This window comes from Stenella coeruleoalba (genome assembly GCF_951394435.1).
Source record: "Stenella coeruleoalba genome assembly, chromosome: 19".
In the NCBI taxonomy this organism is placed as follows: Eukaryota; Metazoa; Chordata; class Mammalia; order Artiodactyla; family Delphinidae; genus Stenella; species Stenella coeruleoalba.
The window spans coordinates 42096561-42115892 of NC_137165.1; the positions used below are offsets into that span (position 1 = coordinate 42096561).

At 53.0% G+C, this 19332-nt stretch overlaps 3 protein-coding genes across 10 annotated transcripts; 2 read left to right on the forward strand and 1 right to left on the reverse strand.

Annotated features, from left to right (window-relative positions):
* The first annotated feature begins 2384 nt into the window (after window positions 1-2384).
* On the forward strand, window positions 2385-7038 carry COASY (Coenzyme A synthase). 2 transcript variants are annotated; one of them, XM_079905885.1, is made up of 10 exons: window positions 2385-2466; window positions 2857-3564; window positions 4145-4359; window positions 4605-4736; window positions 4879-5068; window positions 5152-5216; window positions 5408-5492; window positions 5646-5743; window positions 5832-5978; window positions 6080-7038. In XM_079905885.1, exons 2-10 carry the CDS (start codon window positions 2868-2870, stop codon window positions 6137-6139), a joined length of 1689 nt encoding a protein of 562 aa, XP_079762011.1. In that variant the 5' UTR covers window positions 2385-2466; window positions 2857-2867; the 3' UTR covers window positions 6140-7038. The 2 variants fall into 2 exon arrangements, with proteins under 2 accessions (XP_079762011.1, XP_079762012.1); XM_079905886.1 differs by lacking the exons at window positions 5152-5216; window positions 5408-5492.
* A 202-nt stretch (window positions 7039-7240) lies between these two features.
* Window positions 7241-14193, forward strand: MLX (MAX dimerization protein MLX; the record flags this gene model as incomplete). Of its 4 annotated transcripts, none has more annotated exons than XM_079905635.1 (8): window positions 7241-7342; window positions 7896-7932; window positions 8411-8500; window positions 8779-8885; window positions 9132-9231; window positions 9419-9518; window positions 9888-10089; window positions 13055-14193. In XM_079905635.1, the coding sequence occupies 8 exons, from the start codon at window positions 7301-7303 to the stop codon at window positions 13109-13111; spliced, it is 735 nt and encodes a 244-aa protein (XP_079761761.1). In that variant the 3' UTR covers window positions 13112-14193. The 4 variants fall into 4 exon arrangements, with proteins under 4 accessions (XP_079761761.1, XP_079761760.1, XP_079761758.1 ...); XM_079905632.1 differs by having other exon boundaries at window positions 7301-7504; XM_079905634.1 differs by lacking the exon at window positions 8411-8500 and having other exon boundaries at window positions 7273-7342.
* A 136-nt stretch (window positions 14194-14329) lies between these two features.
* On the reverse strand, window positions 14330-19063 carry PSMC3IP (PSMC3 interacting protein). Of its 4 annotated transcripts, XM_079905637.1 has the most exons (8): window positions 18920-19063; window positions 18731-18831; window positions 18452-18541; window positions 15542-15653; window positions 14907-15052; window positions 14733-14786; window positions 14552-14611; window positions 14330-14465 (listed from the first exon to the last, which is right to left on the reverse strand). In XM_079905637.1, exons 1-8 carry the CDS (start codon window positions 18951-18953, stop codon window positions 14409-14411), a joined length of 654 nt encoding a protein of 217 aa, XP_079761763.1. In that variant the 5' UTR covers window positions 18954-19063; the 3' UTR covers window positions 14330-14408. The 4 variants fall into 4 exon arrangements, with proteins under 4 accessions (XP_079761763.1, XP_079761764.1, XP_079761765.1 ...); XM_079905638.1 differs by lacking the exon at window positions 14733-14786; XM_079905639.1 differs by lacking the exon at window positions 14552-14611 and having other exon boundaries at window positions 14348-14465.
* Between the last annotated feature and the right edge of the window lie 269 nt (window positions 19064-19332).

Genomic DNA, 19332 nt, shown 5'->3' on the forward strand with positions numbered 1-19332 from the left:
AAGCCTCCCTGCAGGTTAGAATAATCCAATCTATAAGGGAGTGAGGACCTCGAGCCGCCAAGTCCTATGCAGATGCTTCAGGAGGGCCGGCTGTGTGGTGACGTTGCTCATTTTCTCTGCCTCCTGCCCAGCCAGGGAAATCATCCCCACACCCCCCAGTTCCAGAGCCATACTAACCATGCTTGGATACTTTCCCTGGCCTTTTGCTGGAATTCGGCAGCTGTATCACTAATCTCAGTGGACGTTTATTCTCTCATCGTGAACGTTTCCTGAATGGGGGCTGCCCTGCTGGCTGGGATGGTCATCACCTGGTTTTTGTTTTCTTCTGCATAGGGGTCCTATGGCATGGGGTGTTTCGTGTGTTTTACTGTCAGTCACCACAACACCCCCCCCTTCCCTCTCTTCACTTTCCTGGGGATTCCGCCTCTTAGCATCCAGTCGGGCTTTGTCAAGCGTTTGGACCTTAATTTGAGGCAGCTCTCGAGCTCCTAGCTTTGTAAACCGCACAGTAATGTCTCCAACTTATCATCCCACTCCCCCACCCCGCCTGCCAGCCCCGAAGTGAGCAGAACAGTGGACAATGCACGTCCTTCTCTAACCTCAGCTCTTCTTCCAGCTTTTCAACTTGAGTTTCAGCCTCTAGTTAGGCATCAGTGGCCAGCGACCTGCCCACCCTGCAGACATTCATCTCCCATCTTAGCCACGGTGCACCCGGCACAGTTCCTCAAACAGGCACGTTAGACCAGCCTGCGTTTCCCAAGATTTCCCATGCAGGTGCCTCTTTCCCAAGGCCCATTTCTTCGGTCTCCTGGCAGGCTTGCCAATGTTGATTTGTAAACTGGCCCCATACACAGAGGGCAAAGAGAGACTGAAGAAAGAGACAGCCACTCCAGATTGGTAGGTGGCAGGTTTAATAAGCAAGGGAACTTACATACGAGGCTTGTCCTGGGCAGTGCTAGAAGAGTAGATCTCTGCACCTGCACACCAGAATCTTCAAGTTTCTACAGAGGCCTTAACTGGGTTCAGTCATGTAATTCATCCAGTTGGTCGCAACAACACATTGCCCTCTCAAGTCTGCGTCCTTGAAACAGCTCCCACTGTGGGAGTCGTGGGCAGACTACATTCCAAGGACACGGGAGGGGTGAGCAGCCTCTGACTGCCTGTGTCCAGCTGGCAACTGGTCAACTGGCAGTCACGTCATCCAGATAACCTCCTCCAACAATGTCTAAGTAGGCATGTGAGACTGTGTGTCCAGATGTTTCAGGGAATTTCCTGACCGTCTTTGCGATTTGCTTCTTCAACTGGTCCTCTCTTTAAAACCCAACTTAAGATGTGTTTGCAAGAATCCTGGTCTCAAGGCCTTTGTGGCACTAAAACTCTTCCATCCTTGACTCCAGGACCAAATGCAGGTTCTCTGGGGCCAGAGGCTTATACGCTTTGGGAGACCTCTTTAGGAATACAAAACCCACAAAATTAAGTATGAAAGTGAGCATTTATTTAGTTTGGGAAAATAAACTACAACACGTTACTGTAGTGGAATCCTGGAGATTGGCTTCCCTCCCTTTTTAGATCGTCCTGAATAGTTTACCCGAAATGTTTCCTGATGGCAACCTGGCTTTGTCCTCCCACGGAGATTTCCAGTTCCAGCCTCTCCCGCACTCATTAGCTTCACGGTAAACCCTCGGCACTAAGTCCCACCCCTCTCCCCCCCACCCCCGCCGCCCCCTTTTCTCCCGTCCATAGGGACCATTCTCTGGCGGCTCTACTGAGCTCACACGCAGAGCTCTCCTCCTCCTCCTCCCCTCTCTCCGTAAAAAACTGTCATATCACTGGTTCTGGGTGATGTGGAGAGCACTGCACGGGAGCCACGACACATGGCCTCTGTCCTTACCTCCCCAGATGTCCCTGGAACACACAGGGCGTCAATTTTTCCATCTGTGAAATGGGGGCTTGTACATTGTCCTGTGACCTCCCACATGAAGATCCTCAGACTGGGAGGGTGCCAGGAGGGCTCTGGGGACGCCGAAACCTCATTCAAGTGCTACCCTACGACCCCCCCACCTCCGTCCCCGCGATTTACGCAGGAAAGCCAGGTGTTAGTTCCGCCTTTGCCGCTGTCTCCTGAGGGACATGGCTGAGCCAACCTCTTCTCTCAGAGTCTGAAGGGCACCCGTGTGAAACGGGCTTTCAAGTCCGCCTTGACCTACTCGACCCAAGTCTCGTGAGGTTGGGTTTTGGAAATAACTTTCCCCGTATCTCCCAAACCCCCGAGCTCGGCTCCTTATCAATGCAGGTGCCCCACCCCATAAGAAATCTCGCGAGAATCCCTCGCCGAACCAAAGTTGAGATGTTTGGCCTTTCTCAGGTTCCGTAGCTCGGAGTCGCAGCACCGGAACTAATGTTAACTGGTCGCGGCTGGGGAAGCCTTCGCGGTGGTGCAAGCGGAACCAAGGCCCGGAGGTCTCAGTAAGTAGGACCCGAGCCTAAGCGTCCCTTTTTCGTACTCTCCTCCGATTCCTTGAAGATCCTGGTGTCGCTCAGCAAGAGCGCCCAGGATTTCTGGATCCCCAGCCTTATGACTCAGGGGCTCCTGCCGAGTTTTCCCCTCCCGGGATTTCGATGCAATTCAGCGAATTCACCGCTCCGTCTGAGAAATGATAAAACCGAGATTTAGAGCACAGCCCCGAGGCGCCGTTTGCCAGGTCCCGTACCCTCCCCCGGGTTCCTCTCGATCCGCACTGGGAACGCCATCCCTGCTCCAGGTCTCCCTCTCTTGGGTCCGAGTCCTCCTACAGTCTTCGGCCTCAGACACATACCACTCAGTAACCTTCGCCTCGTCTCCCTGACTGTCCGCAGGCCTGGGCAGCATGGCCGTATTCCGGTCGGGCCTCCTGGTGTTGACAACGCCGCTGACCTCCCTGGCCCCTCGCCTGGCCCCCATTCTGACCTCGGCGGCCCGGCTCGTGAATCACACGCTCTATGTACACCTGCAACCGGGCATGTGCCTGGGCGGCCCGGCTCAGCCCCAGTCCAGCCCCGTGCAGGCCACGTTTGAAGTTATCGATTTCATCACGCACCTCTACGCTGGCGCCGACGTCCACAGGCACCTGGACGTTAGAATTCTGCTGACCAATATCCGAACCAAGAGCTTTCTCCCTCCCCTGACCGGCTCAGTCCAGAACCTGGCCCACCCGCCGGAAGTGGTGCTGACCGACTTCCAGACCCTGGATGGAAGCCAGTACAACCCAGCCAAGCAACAGCTCGAGCGTTATGCTACCAGTTGTTACAGCTGTTGTCCGCAACTGTCTTCGGTGCTCCTATACCCCGATTATGGGCCTGGAGTTCTGCCCGTGGGGTCCCTGGACGTCCCCTTACCCTCCACCATCAGCCCAGCCTCCCCCGTGGGCAGGTCTGCCAAGCAGCCAGTGCGTGGCCACCAGCGAGGTGCTGTGGGTGGCACGTTTGACCGCCTGCACAATGCCCACAAGGTGTTGCTCAGCGTCGCGTGTCTCCTGGCTCAGGAGCAGCTTGTGGTGGGAGTAGCAGACAAAGACCTGTTGAAGAGTGAGTGAGAGAGACCGAGTTAGGGCAGTCTTACCCTCCCCACAGGCCAAGATTGAGGAAGGGTGGGGCCATCCGTTACTTCCCACCACTCCCAAATGTCACAGTGCCTGGCACTCAGTTTGCACGGAGGGAATTTTGTTAAATGAATAAATGCAGCTTTCTAGGTGTGTGGTCCAGTCACCATTCAATCAGGATCCCCCAAATGTGTAGCCAAGGAACCTGCACTTTTAAACAAATTCTCCAGGTGATGAATCCTAAAGTTTGAGTCCCAGGGAATAAATGGATGAGTAAGTTGTAGGTAGCAGTGCCACAGGCGGTCAGAGGAGCCTCGCGGAATTCTCTGGCTCTTGGAATTCTCCATCTGACTCTGGTGCCTTCTGGCACTGCTAGTTCTCTGCACACGTGCCAGCCCTTGTAGCTCTATTGTGCTTGCCTGCTGCCTCCTCATAGCTCCCCCGTACAGACTACTGCCCAGCTCCCCTCTGGAGATAGGATGCTTAGGGACGCTCTCCCCTAAACTGGCCCACACTCTTCCTCCCCAGTAAAAAGATCTCACTGTTCTTCTGGGCTCCTTCCCCAGGCAAGTTGCTCCCTGAGCTGCTCCAACCCTACGCAGAACGCGTGGAACATCTGAGTGAGTTCCTGGTGGACATCAAGCCCTCCTTGACTTTTGATATCATCCCCCTGCTGGACCCCTATGGGCCCGCTGGCTCTGACCCCTCTCTGGAGTTCCTGGTGGTCAGCGAGGAGACCTATCGTGGGGGGATGGCCGTCAACCGCTTCCGCCTTGAGAATGTAACCCCTGAGGGAGACTGGCAGAGGGAGTGGATGGGGATGGGGAAGGCCACTGGGGGCTGTTGGAAGTACATGACCCCAGAGGAGGGAAGAGAGGGCTCAAGGTGGTGGGAAGAGGCAAGGAGGAACTTCCCAGCTTGCCCTCCGAGGCAAGCTCTACCCCTGGGTAGGCGGGGGAGGATAAGGCGATAGATTTGTCCTCATCTCACCCCTCCTTCTCTCTCCTCACTCTTCCTTTGCCTCAGGACCTGGAGGAGCTCACCTTGTACCAGATCCAGCTGCTGAAGGACCTAAACCACAAGGAAAACGAAGAGGACAAAGTCAGCTCCTCCAGCTTCCGCCAACAAATGCTGGGAAACCTGCTCCGGCCTCCACATGTAAGCCTAACCCACCTGCCTCCCACCCCTTCCCCTGCATGGGTGGGCTGGGAATGCTGGAGAGGAGAGACTGAAGGGTTCAGCCTCAAACCTGAGTCTGGGGACCCTAGTAACTGTGGGGTTCCCTCTTATCTACCCATAGAAGAGGCCAGAGCTCCCCCCAGGTTTCTACGTGATTGGGCTGACGGGCATCAGTGGCTCTGGGAAGAGCTCAGTAGCTCAGCGGCTGAAGGGCCTGGGGGCATATGTTATCGACAGTGACCACCTGGGCCACCGGGCCTATGCCCCGGGTGGTCCTGCCTACCAGCCTGTTGTGAAAGCCTTTGGAACAGGTAATAACTGGGGAGGGCTGGAGGTGGCCTGAAGTGAGGAGATGGCTGGCCTCCTTGCCCAATCTTCTGTCTCTGTCATCCAGATATTCTCCATAAAGATGGCATTATCAACAGGAAGGTCCTAGGCAGCCGGGTGTTTGGGAACAAGGTAAACACACACCTCTCCAAGGGCTCTGCAGCTGCTGCTAGACCCAGAGGTTGGGACCCAGTGGACCTCTCTGGTCTGGCCCAGAATGCCAGTTTCCACTCAGCTGTTCCCAACTGCCTCCTCCCTCGGGCTGGCTGCATCTCATCCGGGGGAGGGTAAACTCCGCCCACCCCTTCCATTCCCTTCCTCAGAAGCAGCTGAAGATACTCACGGACATTATGTGGCCAGTTATCGCAAAGCTGGCCAGAGAGGAAATGGAGCAGGCTATGGCTGAGGGTGAGTGAGCAGCCCAAGGGAACAGCTAAGCAGAAGCTCCCTCGGGAGCGTTCCCACCCTAAATCAGACCAGCCACTTTCCCTGGGACTGTGTTTCCTTGGCTCTCTGACTGGTAGAAGGTGGCTGCTGGCAGTGACTGGGGTCTCCCCACAGGAAAGCAGGTGTGCGTCATTGATGCCGCCATGCTGCTCGAAGCAGGCTGGCAGAACATGGTCCATGAGGTGTGGACCGTTGTCATCCCTGAGACTGAGGTATCTGGATCCCACCCCCCACTCTATCCCCACTGTAGCCCGCATCCTGCTCTAAACCGGTGGGCTGATGAATGCCTTGTCTGCCCAGGCTGTACGACGCATTGTGGAGAGGGACGGCCTGAGTGAGGCTGCGGCCCAAAGCCGGCTGCAGAGCCAGATGAGTGGGCAGCAGCTTGTGGACCAGAGCCACGTGGTGCTGAGCACCTTGTGGGAGCCACACGTCACCCAGCACCAGGTTGGTGCCCAGGGAAAGGCTGGCTTGTGGGGAGGGAGTCTCTGGTGGATGCTTGTATGACCCTGTCCTCTTTTCTTCCCAACATTCTGGCCTGTCCAAAGGTGGAGAAAGCCTGGGCCCTCCTGCAGAAGCGCATCTCCAAGGCACCATCAGGCCCATGACTGACAATGAGTTCTCTGTGGGGCCAAACTGACCCCTGGAGCTGACAAGAGATCCAGTGATGATGGCGAATTGGGGCCTTGAAGCTCACCGTAGCTGGGGCCTAGAGGGCTCTGTGCTAAGCTGGGCGGGGCCTGGCTGGGCCTGCTGGACACAGGAAGCCTACCCAGCTTGCCAGTGTTTGGCCAACACTGAGAATGTGGCTCTTGGGGGAGCAGGCCCCCTAGCGTTGTTCCGTCCTCGCTTTTGCCCACAGGCCTGTGGCACCCGTGGTGGGCTGGAGCCAGGGCAAACACTGAAGCTTGTTGCAGAATTAAAGGTGAACGTTGCTAGGTGCTGCCTGTATGGCGCTTACTTCCTGCTCCAGTGCCTTTGGGTATCTTTGCGACACTTTAGCCACAAGTGCAGGGCCCAGGCCCGAGCTGTAAGCCAGGAATGCAGTGGTTAAGAGCATGGCTTTTGAAGCTAGCCAGACTGAGGCCAGTCTTGGCCCTATCACTGACTAGCTGTGTGCTTTTGGATACGTTTTGGACTTTGTAGTTACCTCAGTTTGCGTAGCTTACAAAGTAGCATGACTTGGCCAACAGGCTCTTTGAAAGCGTCAATTCCACAACTATCCTGCCAGACTTGGGCTGGGCGTTGCAGGAACATCCTACAAGCCACGCGGGGCCTCTGGCCTCACAGAGGTTGCACCCCGGAGGGGTCGGACGAGGTGGCCAAGACTGCAGGTCCGGGAAATTCGTCCCGGTCCTCGGAAGCTGGCTGGCCTCGGCAGTGCGAGTGCGCGCAACTCTCTGCGACACTGCGTACAAGCCTTTTGCGGGGAGCCCGTTTCACCGAATGTGCTTCATGTCGCGGCGGCTGGGACGCCTGCCCTGAGGAAGAGCAGGGACGGGCGAGTAGGACGGCCCCAAGACCGCCGGTATCAGCCCCGACACCAAGCCGGACTCCAGCACTCCACCGGCCGCAGCGGGGGGGGGGGAGGGGGGCGGGGGGGAGGGGGGCGGGGCGGCGTCTTCCGGGTCGCGCATGCGCAGCCTCCTCGCCCCGCCCCCCGCCTCTGGGCCGCGGGTTGGTGGGTTTGGGTCACGTGGGCGCGCATCGCCGCTTCCTCGCCGCAGGGGGCCAGCCCGCGGGCAGGTTTCCGGTTCGGTGGGTCGGAGATGACGGAGCCGGGCGCCTCTCCGGAGGACCCCTGGGTCAAGGCAAGCCCCGTGGGCGCGCACGCCGGCGAGGGGAGGGCGGGTCGGGCTCGTGCACGTAGGGGGTCCGGAAGACGAGGGGACTCCCTGAAGTCCCCAGAGCTACTCCCGCTCTCCGGGCCCCGGGGCTGCAGAGAAGACAGCTCTCACCCCGCGTGTGCCAAGGTGGGAAGACAACTGAGGCGTGTGCGCGCGGGTGTGAGGGGACGGGGTTGGAGGGCTGGGGGTGTGGAGTGGGCGGACGGGGTCCTGGCGAGGGGTGGCGCTCCCGCGGCCTAGCCACTCTTGGCTCTGGGGGAATCCTGCGGCTGCCCGCGCACCCCAGGGGTGTGTGTGTGTGTCACTCTTGGCTCTGGGGGAATCCTGCGGCTGCCCGCGCACCCCAGGGGTGTGTGTGTGTGTCACTCTTGGCTCTGGGGGAATCCTGCGGCTGCCCGCGCACCCCAGGGGTGTGTGTGTGTGTGTGTGTGTGTGTGTGTGTGTGTGTGTGTTTGTGTTTGTACACGCGCGCAGAGGCGGAGGTCTGAACGGGCTTCTCCCTTGCTTGGTGCCGCAGGTCGAGTATGCGTACAGCGACAACAGCCTGGACCCCGGTGAGTGCGTCCCCCACCGTCTGCAGCTGTGGAGGAACACTCCCATTTCAGCCCTATAGATTTAAGTGGCCTTGCTAGCCACACCTGAGCACAGTCCACTGCCCTTGAGCTGAGCGGGCCTGAGCAGCGAGGGAGGAGGAGCTGGAGGACAGGGGCAGGAAGCATCCAAGGGTGACACCTAGTTCCCTGTGTCCTGGAGCAGAGACGTGATGGAAGTAGTGACAGTTGGTCACGCACCATCATCACGCCCCGATGCCACTTTGTGAGCCAGGAGGTATCACTACAGGCCTGTGGAGCAGAATAGACACTAGAGACAGGAGCACTGCGAAATGGCACGACAGGAAGTAGGTGACCCAGTATGGCTGGCTTTTGGGTTGAAGGGGAGAGGTCAGTATTTAAGGCCCAGGAAGCCATTATGCTCCTAGCAGGGCCCCTCCCTCTATCCTACCCCTTAGTGATTGGGGCCTCTCTTTTCCAGGGCTTTTTGTAGAAAGCACCCGCAAGGGGAGTGTAGTGTCCAGAGCTAATAGCATCGGTTCCACCAGTGCCTCTTCTGTCCCCAACACAGGTAGGCAGCAACGTCCCCCCCACTCGGGGGAACCAGATATGCCTTCATTTTAGTATCTTTCCTAGACAGGGCAGCTCCAGCCATCCACGTGGAGGCGCTGGAACCCTAGTGCTAGAAGCAGGGTATTGCCATCTCTCACCTCATCTGGGATATTAGGTTCTTGTATCTATCTGCCATCTCTGGGTACCAGGTTCTTCTTCCCAGCTGGGGAAAAGTGGGCTAGATGGGCCCCACTGGGCCCCAGAATGACCTCTTCCTGCCCCCAACTCTGAGCGTAGATGACGAGGACAGCGATTACCACCAGGAATCCTACAAGGAGTCTTACAAGGACCGGCGGCGGCGAGCACACACTCAGGCTGAGCAGAAGAGGAGGGATGCCATCAAGGTGACTGGGGATGCCTGGACCTCAGCCAGCGCAGGAGGGCGCTGCACACTTCAGATCCACTCTGCCTCGACCCCGTCAGGCAGTCCCAAGCAGGCTTGGGGGCAGCTAGTCTAGGCCCTGGACATGAACTTCTCCCTCCTTCCCACTCCCTTTGAGTGAGTGAGCATGGAACTTGGTATCATGGAAGAAAAACTTTGTGCTCATTTGCCTTAACCCCGGAACCCATGTCCCCTGCTGTCTCCACAGAGAGGCTATGATGACCTGCAGACCATCGTTCCCACCTGTCAGCAGCAGGACTTCTCCATTGGCTCCCAAAAGCTCAGCAAGGCCATCGTTCTGCAGAAAAGTATGGCCAGGAGAGCACTGGAGGGCTTGGAGCCAAGGGGGCTGTGAAGGCTAGCGCCTCAGAGCCGCTTTTGGCCTGGCCCTGGTGGGGTGGTTGTAACAGGAGAGGTGGGGTCTGGGGGAAGGGGAGACACAATCAGCTTGGTCCTTCTGGTTGTGCCCACCCCCTCTTCCCTCCCCCACTCCAGCCATTGACTACATCCAGTTTTTGCACAAGGAGAAGAAAAAGCAGGAGGAGGAGGTATCCACGCTACGCAAGGACGTCATGGCCCTAAAGATCATGAAAGTGTAAGGGGGGTGCTGGGCTGGGGGAACCAGGGCTTCTGGTTCTGAGGGGACTCTGAGGCCCCTTCAGTTCACGCCCTTCCCTTTGTTCAAAGGCCACATCAGATAATATTCTCACTCTCTCATGTGGTAGGCAGGACTCTATCCCAGCTGTAGCAGATACTCTGGAAACGCCTGTGGGATTAATGAAGGGAAGGCTGGAGAGGGTGGGTCACCACTGCTGACCTGGAAGCAGTATCTAGCTGATGTTGAATACCTCCCCAAGGCTCTCTGGGAATCTCCTTCCCAGGGGAGTACGTAGGGTAGCGCTATTCTTCTTCCGGGGCCGGTGGAGCTGCTGCAGCCCCTTAGCCCTGGCCTGTTCGCTCTCAGGAACTACGAGCAGATTGTGAAGGCACACCAGGACAACCCCCACGAGGGGGAGGACCAGGTCTCTGACCAGGTGAAGTTCAACGTGTTTCAAGGCATCATGGACTCCCTCTTCCAGTCCTTCAATGCCTCTATCTCCGTGGCAAGCTTCCAGGAGCTGTCGGCCTGTGTCTTCAGCTGGATTGAGGAGCACTGTAAGCCTCAGGTATGGGGCAGCAGTGGACCACGGGGTTGGGGGTCTTCCCTCAGGCACAGTGGCCTAAGCTGTTGTTTGTTCAGAGAGACCGGGTAGCAGGTTTTAGGTTTCTTGAGGATATTTCTACAACTTTCAGTATTCTTGTTTCCCCCTTTGCTTTCTAGCCCAGTTTTTCCTGTTAAGGTTTCATTTGGCAAGAAGGATTGGAGCACTCACTAATGCAAGGCCTAGCTCTTGGCCTTTGTTTCACCCACATAGTGGCAAGTAATGGCAGCCTCAGGCATTCCTCCTCGGCCGCCCCGCAAGTAAGCCCCGATCACTTGCAGCAGACTTACTTGGGGTTTTTGGAAAGATTCCTGGCCCCCACCCCCAGGCCCACTAAAGTAGCTTTCCATGGGGTTTCTAATTATTATTTGTAATGGAGAGTGTGTTAATGGTTGCACTGAGTCTTCCATTTTTGAGGCCTGGTTGCTTTTTCTGAGGCTTGACTTGTATCTGAGATTCTCACGTTTTTGTTTCCCAACATTTTTTTCAATGTAATTTTTAAAAGTTACACTCCATTTACACTTATTACAAAAAACATTGGCTACATTCCCCATGTTGTACAATACCTCCTTGCAGCCTTACACCCAGTAGTTTGTACCTCCCACTCCCCCACCCCCCACTGGTAACCACTAGTGTGTTCTCTGTATCTGTGAATCTGCTGCTTTTTTGTTATATTGACTAGTTTGTATTTATTTAGATTCCACATATAAGTAATGTTATACACGTATATGTGGAATCTGTCTCTGACTTACTTCACTTAGCATAACGCCCTCCAAGTCCATCCATGCTGCTGCAGATGGCAACATTTCATTTTTCTCTTTGGCTGAGGAGTATTCCATTGTGTGTGCGTGTGTGTGTGTACCACATCTTCTTTATCCATTCATCTTGGTTTTTTGCAGGGTTTTTTTGGTACTTTTAAAAATTTTATTAAAGTACAGTTGATTTACAATGTTGTGTTAATTTCTGCTGTACAGGAAAGTGACTCAGTTATACATACATATAATCTTTTTCATATTCTTTTCCATTATGGTTTCTCACGAGATATTGAATATAGTTCCCTGTGCTCTACAGTGGGACCTTGCTGTTTATGCATCCATCCTATATACAGAAGTTTGCCTCTGCTAATCCCAAACTCCCACTCCTTCCCTTCCCTACCTCCCCCACCCCTGCAGGCTCAAGGCTGTTCTCTGTGCGAGTCTGTTTCTGTTTCGTAGAGATGTTGATTTGTGTCATACTTAGATTCCACATATAAGTGATATCATATGGTATTTGTTTTTCTCTTTCTGATCTACTTTGCTTAGTGTGATGATCTCTAGGTCCATCCATGTTGCTTCAGATGGCGTTATTTCATTCTTTTTTTTAAGGCTGAGTAGTATTACATTGTATATATATGCACATTTTCTTTATCCGTTCACCTGTTGATGGATGCTTAGGTTGCTTCCGTATCTTGGCAGTTGTAAATAATGCTGCTGGAACATTGGGTTGCATATCTTCGAATTAGTGTTTCTATTTTTTTTGGATATATACCTGGGAGTGGAATTGCTGGATCATATGGTAGCTCTGTTTTTAGTTTTTTGAGAAACCTCCATACTGTTTTCCACAGTGGCTGCACCAGTTTACATTCCCACCAACAGGGTGCAAGGGTCCCCTTTCCTCCACATTTGTTATTTGTGTTTGATGATCACCATTCTCACAGACGTGAGGTGATATCTCATTGTGGTTTTTTGTTTTTCTGGCTGCGCTGGGTCCATTGCGGCATGCGGGTTCTTCTTCATTGCAGCACATGGGCTCAAGCTCACGGGCTTAGCAGTTATGGCGCTTGGGCTTAGTTGCCCTGTGGCATGTGGGATCTTAGTTCCCCGACCAGATCTTACCCGCGTCCTCTGCATTGGAAGGCGGATTCTTAACCACTGTGCCACCAGGGTAGCTCACCATACTGTTTTGATTACTGTAGCTTTGTAGTATAGTCTGACGCCAGGGAGCATGATACCTCCAGCTCTGTTCTTTCTCAAGATTATTTTGCCTATTCGGGTTCTTTTGTCTTTCCATACAAATTTTAAAATTATTTGTTCTAGTTCTGTGAAAAATGCCATTGGTATTTTGACAGGGACTGCAATGAATCTGTAGATTGCCTCGGGTAGTATGGTCATTGTAACAATATTGATTCTTCCAGTCAAAGAACATGGTATATCTTTCTGTCTGTGTCATCTTCAATTTCTTTCCGTCAGAGTACAAGTCTTTTACCTTCTTAGGTAGGTTTATTTTATTCTTTTTAATGTGATGGTAAATGGGACTGTTTTCTTAATTTTTCTTTGATACTTAAATGCAAGAGATTTCTGTACATTAATTTTATACCCTGCAACTTTACCAAATGCATTGCTGAGCTCTAGTAGTTTTCTGCTGGCATCTTTAGGATTTTCCATGTTTAGTATTGTGTCATCTGCTAACAGTGATATTTTACTTCTTCCTTTCCAATTTGGATTCCTTTTACTTCTTCTCTGATTGCCATGGCTAGGGCTTCCAAAACTATGTTGAATAAAAGTGGTGAAAGTGGGCATCCTTGTCTTGTTTCTGATCTTAGAGGAAATATTTTCAGCTGAAAGCATGTCCCAACATTTTTATTGTGAAACACTGTAAACATACTGCAGCATTGAGAGAATTTTATAATGAACACTCATATATCCCCCCCCCCTCCAAAGTTTACCATTAACGTTTTTTGTATTTGCTTTATCACATAGTAATGCATCTCTCCATCCCTGACTGACTCCTTCCTGTTTTGGGGGCATTTGCAAACTGTAGACATCAGTGCTTCCCAGGTTTTTTGTTTTAACTGTACTCTAAAGAGCACACCTGGTTCAGGCAGGCATCACTGAGCAGCTCTGTGCCCTCCGTGAGCATGATCTCTCTCTTTCTCTGCTGCCCCTACCAGACCCTACGGGAGATTGTGATTGGTGTTCTACATCAATTGAAGAACCAGCTTTACTGACCAGCTCTTGGAACCTGCAGAACAGCCAACAAGAGGCCTTGAGTCTCCTACTTGGCCGTGGAGCCACTGGGCTTATGAGATTGGACTGTGACACTGCACACCAGTCAGCTGCTTTCTCCTCAGTGTTTGGCTCCCCAGCTCCCCCCTCCCCCTCAGCCCCATCTTCAGTGGGGCTGGGGAGGGGGGAAGGTTATTATGAAAGCTTTGATTAATTTATTATACTGACCATAGATCTCAAACCTACCTAGTCTTTCCCCCTCCCCATGGAAGTCCTCGGGATGGGGTCTGCTCTGGGAACCCTAGAAAGCTCCTGGCCTCTCCCTTTGTCTAGGCCTCAGGTTTCTGCTCCTGTTTGGTAACTACCGTTTGCCTGTTCTGGTCTCTCTGGCAACCTTTAGCCTGAGTCTGGCCACTTTGGCAGTAGTTGGATGGGAAGGAAGGAGGAAGGGAAAACGCTCTCACAGCCATGAAGGGTGAAAGGTGGCCTCATGCCTAGGCTAGGGCTGCCTGGTCAGCCCAAGGTGAGGCCAGAGCTTTCTCTGGCCAGCTCAGGGCAGGGCTGCCAGGTTCCTGCCCTTGCCCCCTACTCTGGGTGGTGGAGGGAAGCAACCTCCTCACCCACTCCTGTCCTCTGTGTCCCCACAGGCAGTAGCACTGCACAGCAAAGTCAAATGTGACACAACACTACATATTAAATTTTTTAATTTTTCTAAACACCAACAATGCAATTTTGCTGAAGTTACAATTTTGGAAAACTGGTCTCAAGACCACTCCCAGGCTTTCTGTCAAGTGTATCTGGGTCTCCACCACCTCAGTGCTGCCTGAATTTCTCCCAGGACTTAGGGTGGGGTGAAGGTGGGTAGAGAAGATTTTCTAAAGGTCTCCTGGAGTGTAGAGCCCAGGAGAGTCCTGGGTGAGGCCCTGGGCTCCTTGAATGCTGTGCATAGTAGCCTCTCCCTGCCCTTGTCCCCCAAGCTCTCTTTTGCCTTCCTCAGGTTTGATATCTGGGAGGTTTGATTATCCAGAGGAAATTAAATATTTTTATATCAAATTATATTACAATAAATATTGCCAAATGCTTTCCTTTTGCATTGTTCCCCATCTAACTAACTGTTAAGTTCAGGCAGTCAAAACGTGGATGACGAAATGAGTGAAACCATCCTCTCTGGGCCACCAGTGCTCCACCCAGTACTTTGGTGTGTGCCCAAAAGCGGACAGCAGCAGGAACAACAAAAAAGCTGACCTAAACAAGGCAGCCAGTCCAGGACATCTGTGTTCCCAGGCCTGCCGGAGGGCCTCAGGGATCTGGGAGCTTGAGGTTGTAATCTTCATCTGTCTCTATCCCAACTTCCTCCTGCGGTGGAGGGGCAGCAAGACAAGTGAATGAGACCTCCCTGGACGCAGGCCCCAGGGGAGCAAGGAAGGGATAACACCACTTACAAAAAACTGCTTCTTGCTCTTGGGGTATCCTTCAAGGATTGCATCAGACAGCTCTGTTGCCTGACAAGAAACAAAACCGCCCCCTTTCAGATGGGCAGTACTCGGCTTGCCTGAGGGGTCCATGATACCCCCCCGGTGGCTGCCGCTGTCCAGGGCCTGCCTAGAGTTCCCCCGCACTTACCATCCTCTTGCGCTTCCTCCACTCCTTGCAGTACCTCTGCCTCTCTCTGTACACCTAGACAGGGAAACAGGTTCCTCTGACCCCCTCAGCCCCACAGCAGCCGCTGGGGTCGACCCTCCTCACTTTGAACCTGCACAGGCAGCCCTCCCTGCTCCCCACCCCCTCCCCACCCACCTGCTCTTTCTCTTCTGGAGTCACGTGGTTGGTGGCCGCTTTGATGTTCTTCAGTCTCTCTGTGTAGCCAGCACATTCCTTCTTTAACTCCTGGATCTCTTTCTGCATCTCCGCTGTGGTCAGGGCACTAGCTAACTCCTTCAGCTCTAAAACCACATCCCCCGGAGAGGTCACTGGCTACCCTGAGGTAGGAGACCAGGCCTCCACCTTGCTCTGGGCTCTATACACAGGGTCCAGAATGGGTCCCATATTCTGGAAATCCTCACGAGAGATTAAGGCTTACAGAATTGTCGGTTTATTCTAGCTTTCTTTCCTTCCCCATCTACAAATAGTTGAGGGGAATGAGTCTGAGTAGACTGTTAGCTGTAGTCAGTTAAAGTAGCAGAGTAAAGGGAAGTGTGGGAACCGTATACTGGTACTCACAGCAGGGAAGGCAAATGCCTGACTTGCCCACTTGTCTTCAAAAGCCATTAGTTGTTAGACATAGATTTTAAAGTAATGCTTATGACAACCCAGCAAAGGGATCTTTGCTGCAAGAAGACAACACTGCAGTCAACAAACCCTTCACTTGGTAATTCCTGACCTCGGACTGACCCTGACACTAGGGGTTCCTTCTGGGGGTTGCCCAGTCCTACCAGCCTCCATGTGGCGGCAGCCCTGCTGCAAGCTCTGCACCTTAGCAGTGAGGGCCACGATTTTGGCATCCAGGACTTGGAGGTCAGCATCACTGGCCGTGTCAAATTGTTCCTGCCAGAGACAAAAGGAAAAACAGAAGCAGGCTGATGGGAGAAGCAAGAAGGGAACCCACGTTTGGGAAGGCCACGTTCATACACACTCGCGAACCTGGGCCTGGGAAGATAGTGAGAGGGTACTTTCGAGCAGTCAGTTCAGTACCAGTCCACTCAAAAAGCTGTAAAAGAACAAGTTGAAACCTGATACTCGTCCTCAAGGGGTTTTGAGGTGCAGGATACTGAACAACAGGACAGAAATATCTTTCAGGTTACCGGCAAAACCACTCACTGGGCTGAAGGAGTAAAGGAACATTCTTCTCAAGGTGATGATACCTAATTATGGGTTTCCACAATAGGAAGAATCTGGACAGGTGAAGAGGCATGGTGGGAGGTATTTAGATAAAGGATACCAGTGAAGTCTGAGGAACCTCTCGCGTGAGACCAGCAGCTAGAAAAGGCCTGTGCTGGGGCTCAGTGGGGTCTTGTCAGTGGTGATGGGAAGCAGAATGGAAAGGATGGGAATACCAGCCCAGGCAGTTTGGACTCTACATTCAGGTGAGGTAAACCATTAGGGCAGGAGGCAGCAAACTACAGCCTGCAGGCCAAATCCTGCCAAATGCATGTTTTTGAAAAAAACTTATGGAAACATAGCCACATCCACTTGCTTACATATTGTCCATGGCTGGTTTTGCTGTACGGTGGCAGACTTGAGTACTAGTGACAGTTGTGTAACTGGGACAAGAGACCATCTAACCTGCAAAGCATAAAAATATTAACTGGCCCTTTACAGAAAAAAAAAAAAAATCTGCCAACTTCTTTAAGGGATCCTCAATAGAGCAGTAATATAATGAAATCTATTTTGGGATAATTAGCCTTGATGGTGGATGTTAAATCCTGTGGGGTTACTGAGTAAAGGAAGACGAGAAATGGGGTCTGCCCCAGAACAGCTTCAGTTTTGTGAGGGAGACAAGTGAAAAGACAATTACAATAGAGTGTGCCTCAAAAGAGGTAAGTGCCCGAAGAAGGCAGTTAGCTCATAGCGTTCAGGGAAGGTTTCTGGAGGTGATGCCCTGTGTGAAATCCTAAGGGATGGGTAAGAGTTAGCCGGGCAAAGAGAAAGAAGGGACTCAAAAACTCTGAGCAGAGGAAGGACAATGAGCAAAGGCCACAGGAGTAAAACACATCTAAATGGTCTAGTATTGATGAATGGAGAAATAACAGGGACAGGAGAGGCTAGAGGCAGGCTGGGGCCAGGTCTCCAAGTGCCTTTTATCTGTTCTAGGGAGCACTAGAGTTTTCAGTAGGGAAACGGCATGACTAGATTTGTACGTATATAGATTATTCTGGCTGCAACGTTTAAGATATGTTTAAGGAGGGCAGGAGTTAGAAGGATATTGCAGTAGATGAGGAGCACCTAAACTAGAGCAGTGGTGGCAGCTGGAAAAGGAGAGGATGGATTCAAGAAGAGGAAAACAACTGGACTTGATGGCTGACTAGGCATGTGAAATAAGGGAAGTTAAGAATGATTCCCCGGGACTTCCCTGGTGGCGCAGTGGTTAAGAATCTGCCTAACAATGCAGGGGACACAGGTTTGATCCCTGGTCCAGGAAGATCCCACGTGCCACAACTACTGAGCCTACGTGCTGCAACTACTTAAGTCCACGCACCTAGAGCCTGTGCTCCGCAACAAGAGAAGCCACCGCAATGAGAAGCCCACACACCGAAACGAAGAGTAGCCCCCACTCGCCGCAACTAGAGAAAGCCTGCACGCAGCAACGAAGACCCAATGCAGAAATAAATAAACGAATGAATGAATGACTCCAGGAACATCCCTGGTGGTCCAGTGGTTAAGAATCCTCCTTCCCATGGACATATATACACTACCAAACATAAGGTAGATAGCTAGTGGGAAGCAGCCGCATAGCACAGGGAGATCAGCTCGGTGCTTTGTGACCCCCTGGAGGGGTGGGATAGGGAGGGTAGGAGGGAGGGAGACGCAAGAGGGAAGAGATATGGGAACATATGTATAACTGATTCACTTTGTTATAAGGCAGAAACTAACACACCATTGTAAAGCAATTATACCCCAATAAAGGTTAAAAAAAAAAAGAATAAAATATACTTATTTTCTTCAAAAAAAAAAAAAGAATCCGCCTTCCAATGCAGGGGACGGGGGTTCGATCCCTGGTCAGGGAACTAAGATCCCACGTGCGGGTGGGCGGGGGGCAATTAAGCCCCCCCACCGCAACTAAGACGCAATGCAGCCAAAATAAACAAATAATAATAAAAAAGAATGACTCCCCGGTCTCTGGCCTGGGTGAAGAGTGATTCCATTAAGGGAGAAGAATACAAGAGGAGCCAGTTTAGGGGAGAGATGAGGCATTCTACTTTGGCAATATTGATTCTGAACGGCCTGAAAAGCATCCAGGTGAGGGGGGTCTGGGCTGGAGATACAAAGTTAATGTCACATGTGTTTACGGAAGGGGGTGGAGACAGAAGGAAAATAATTTGGAAGACGGTGGTTCTCATCTAGATGATTGGGAATAAGAACTTCCAAGGATAAATGGATCTCGATAGCAACAACTCAGGATCTTCTGTCCTCTATCATATTTCAAGTCTGGAAATCTCGTGAAGTTTGGATGACAGCAAAGGGGGTCCATACTTTGACTTAAAGGCTGGCTGGGACCCTTTTATGGGCCTAAGACCGGTGAATTTCACAGGATGCTTCAATTCTCCCAAAGAGAGTTCATACCAGGGACTGATTCACCTAATGCCGGACTCTCACACACGTGCTAATCTGCACGTTTCCCTCACCTGGTCAGCAAAGTATATTTTCTGCTTGCCGTACATCTTCTCTTTGATCTTGCCTTGTTGGGCCAGCTGGTCCAGCGCCTTCACCACCGCCTGGCAGAGGGGAGGGGGCGGAGAAGTCGGGGGAGTGACTTCGGGCCGGGCTGGGGAATGTCACCAATGAGGCGGGAAGCGCCCGAAGAGCCTTAGGAAGCCCAAGGCTAGAATGGCAGCCTCGGGAGGGGAGGAATCCAGGCTGATTCAAGGGGTCCCAGGGGAGGAATCCCAGGAGAGGGTCCTCACCGCCTTGCCCAGTCCGTGTTCCCGCTGCAGGTTCCCGAACACGTCCTGGGCGCTGTAGGGCCGGTTCTGCTCCTGTAGGTACCTCAGCAGGATCCCGGAGGCTGCGGAGAGAGACGAGGCGGGTAGGGGTTCCCTCAACCGACCCCTGCCCGCCCTTCTCCCAGGTCTCCCGGCGCCCACGGCCCTTACCTCCCGCCACGGCTTCCGCCCGGCCTTTACTCATGTCCTTTACCGCCACAAAACTCCGAAAGCCGGAAGTTGCAGTTGCTCGGGGCAACAGCTCCTTCCGGCGATGAGCCGGGCTGGCCTCAAGTGCTGATTGGCGGAGGGAAGCCTTCGCGAGGGGCGGAGCAGCCCTTCCCGGACACCGTGTTTCAGCTCGGCCGGGAACTCGGGCGCCTACGTCTCGCCGGCCGGGTCCCGGTCTCTGCCGGGTAGGCGGGGCGCGCGCTTCGAACCTCTCACTTACTCCTCTCGGAACCAGGGCTGTAGGGAATCACGCGCTGATGTTTCGGGACCCAGTTCTAGCGGCCGCTGAGCACTCGTGACCTTGAATTGGGCTGAGTATTCGAACGGAAAGAAACCTCAGCATCACCTCCCGC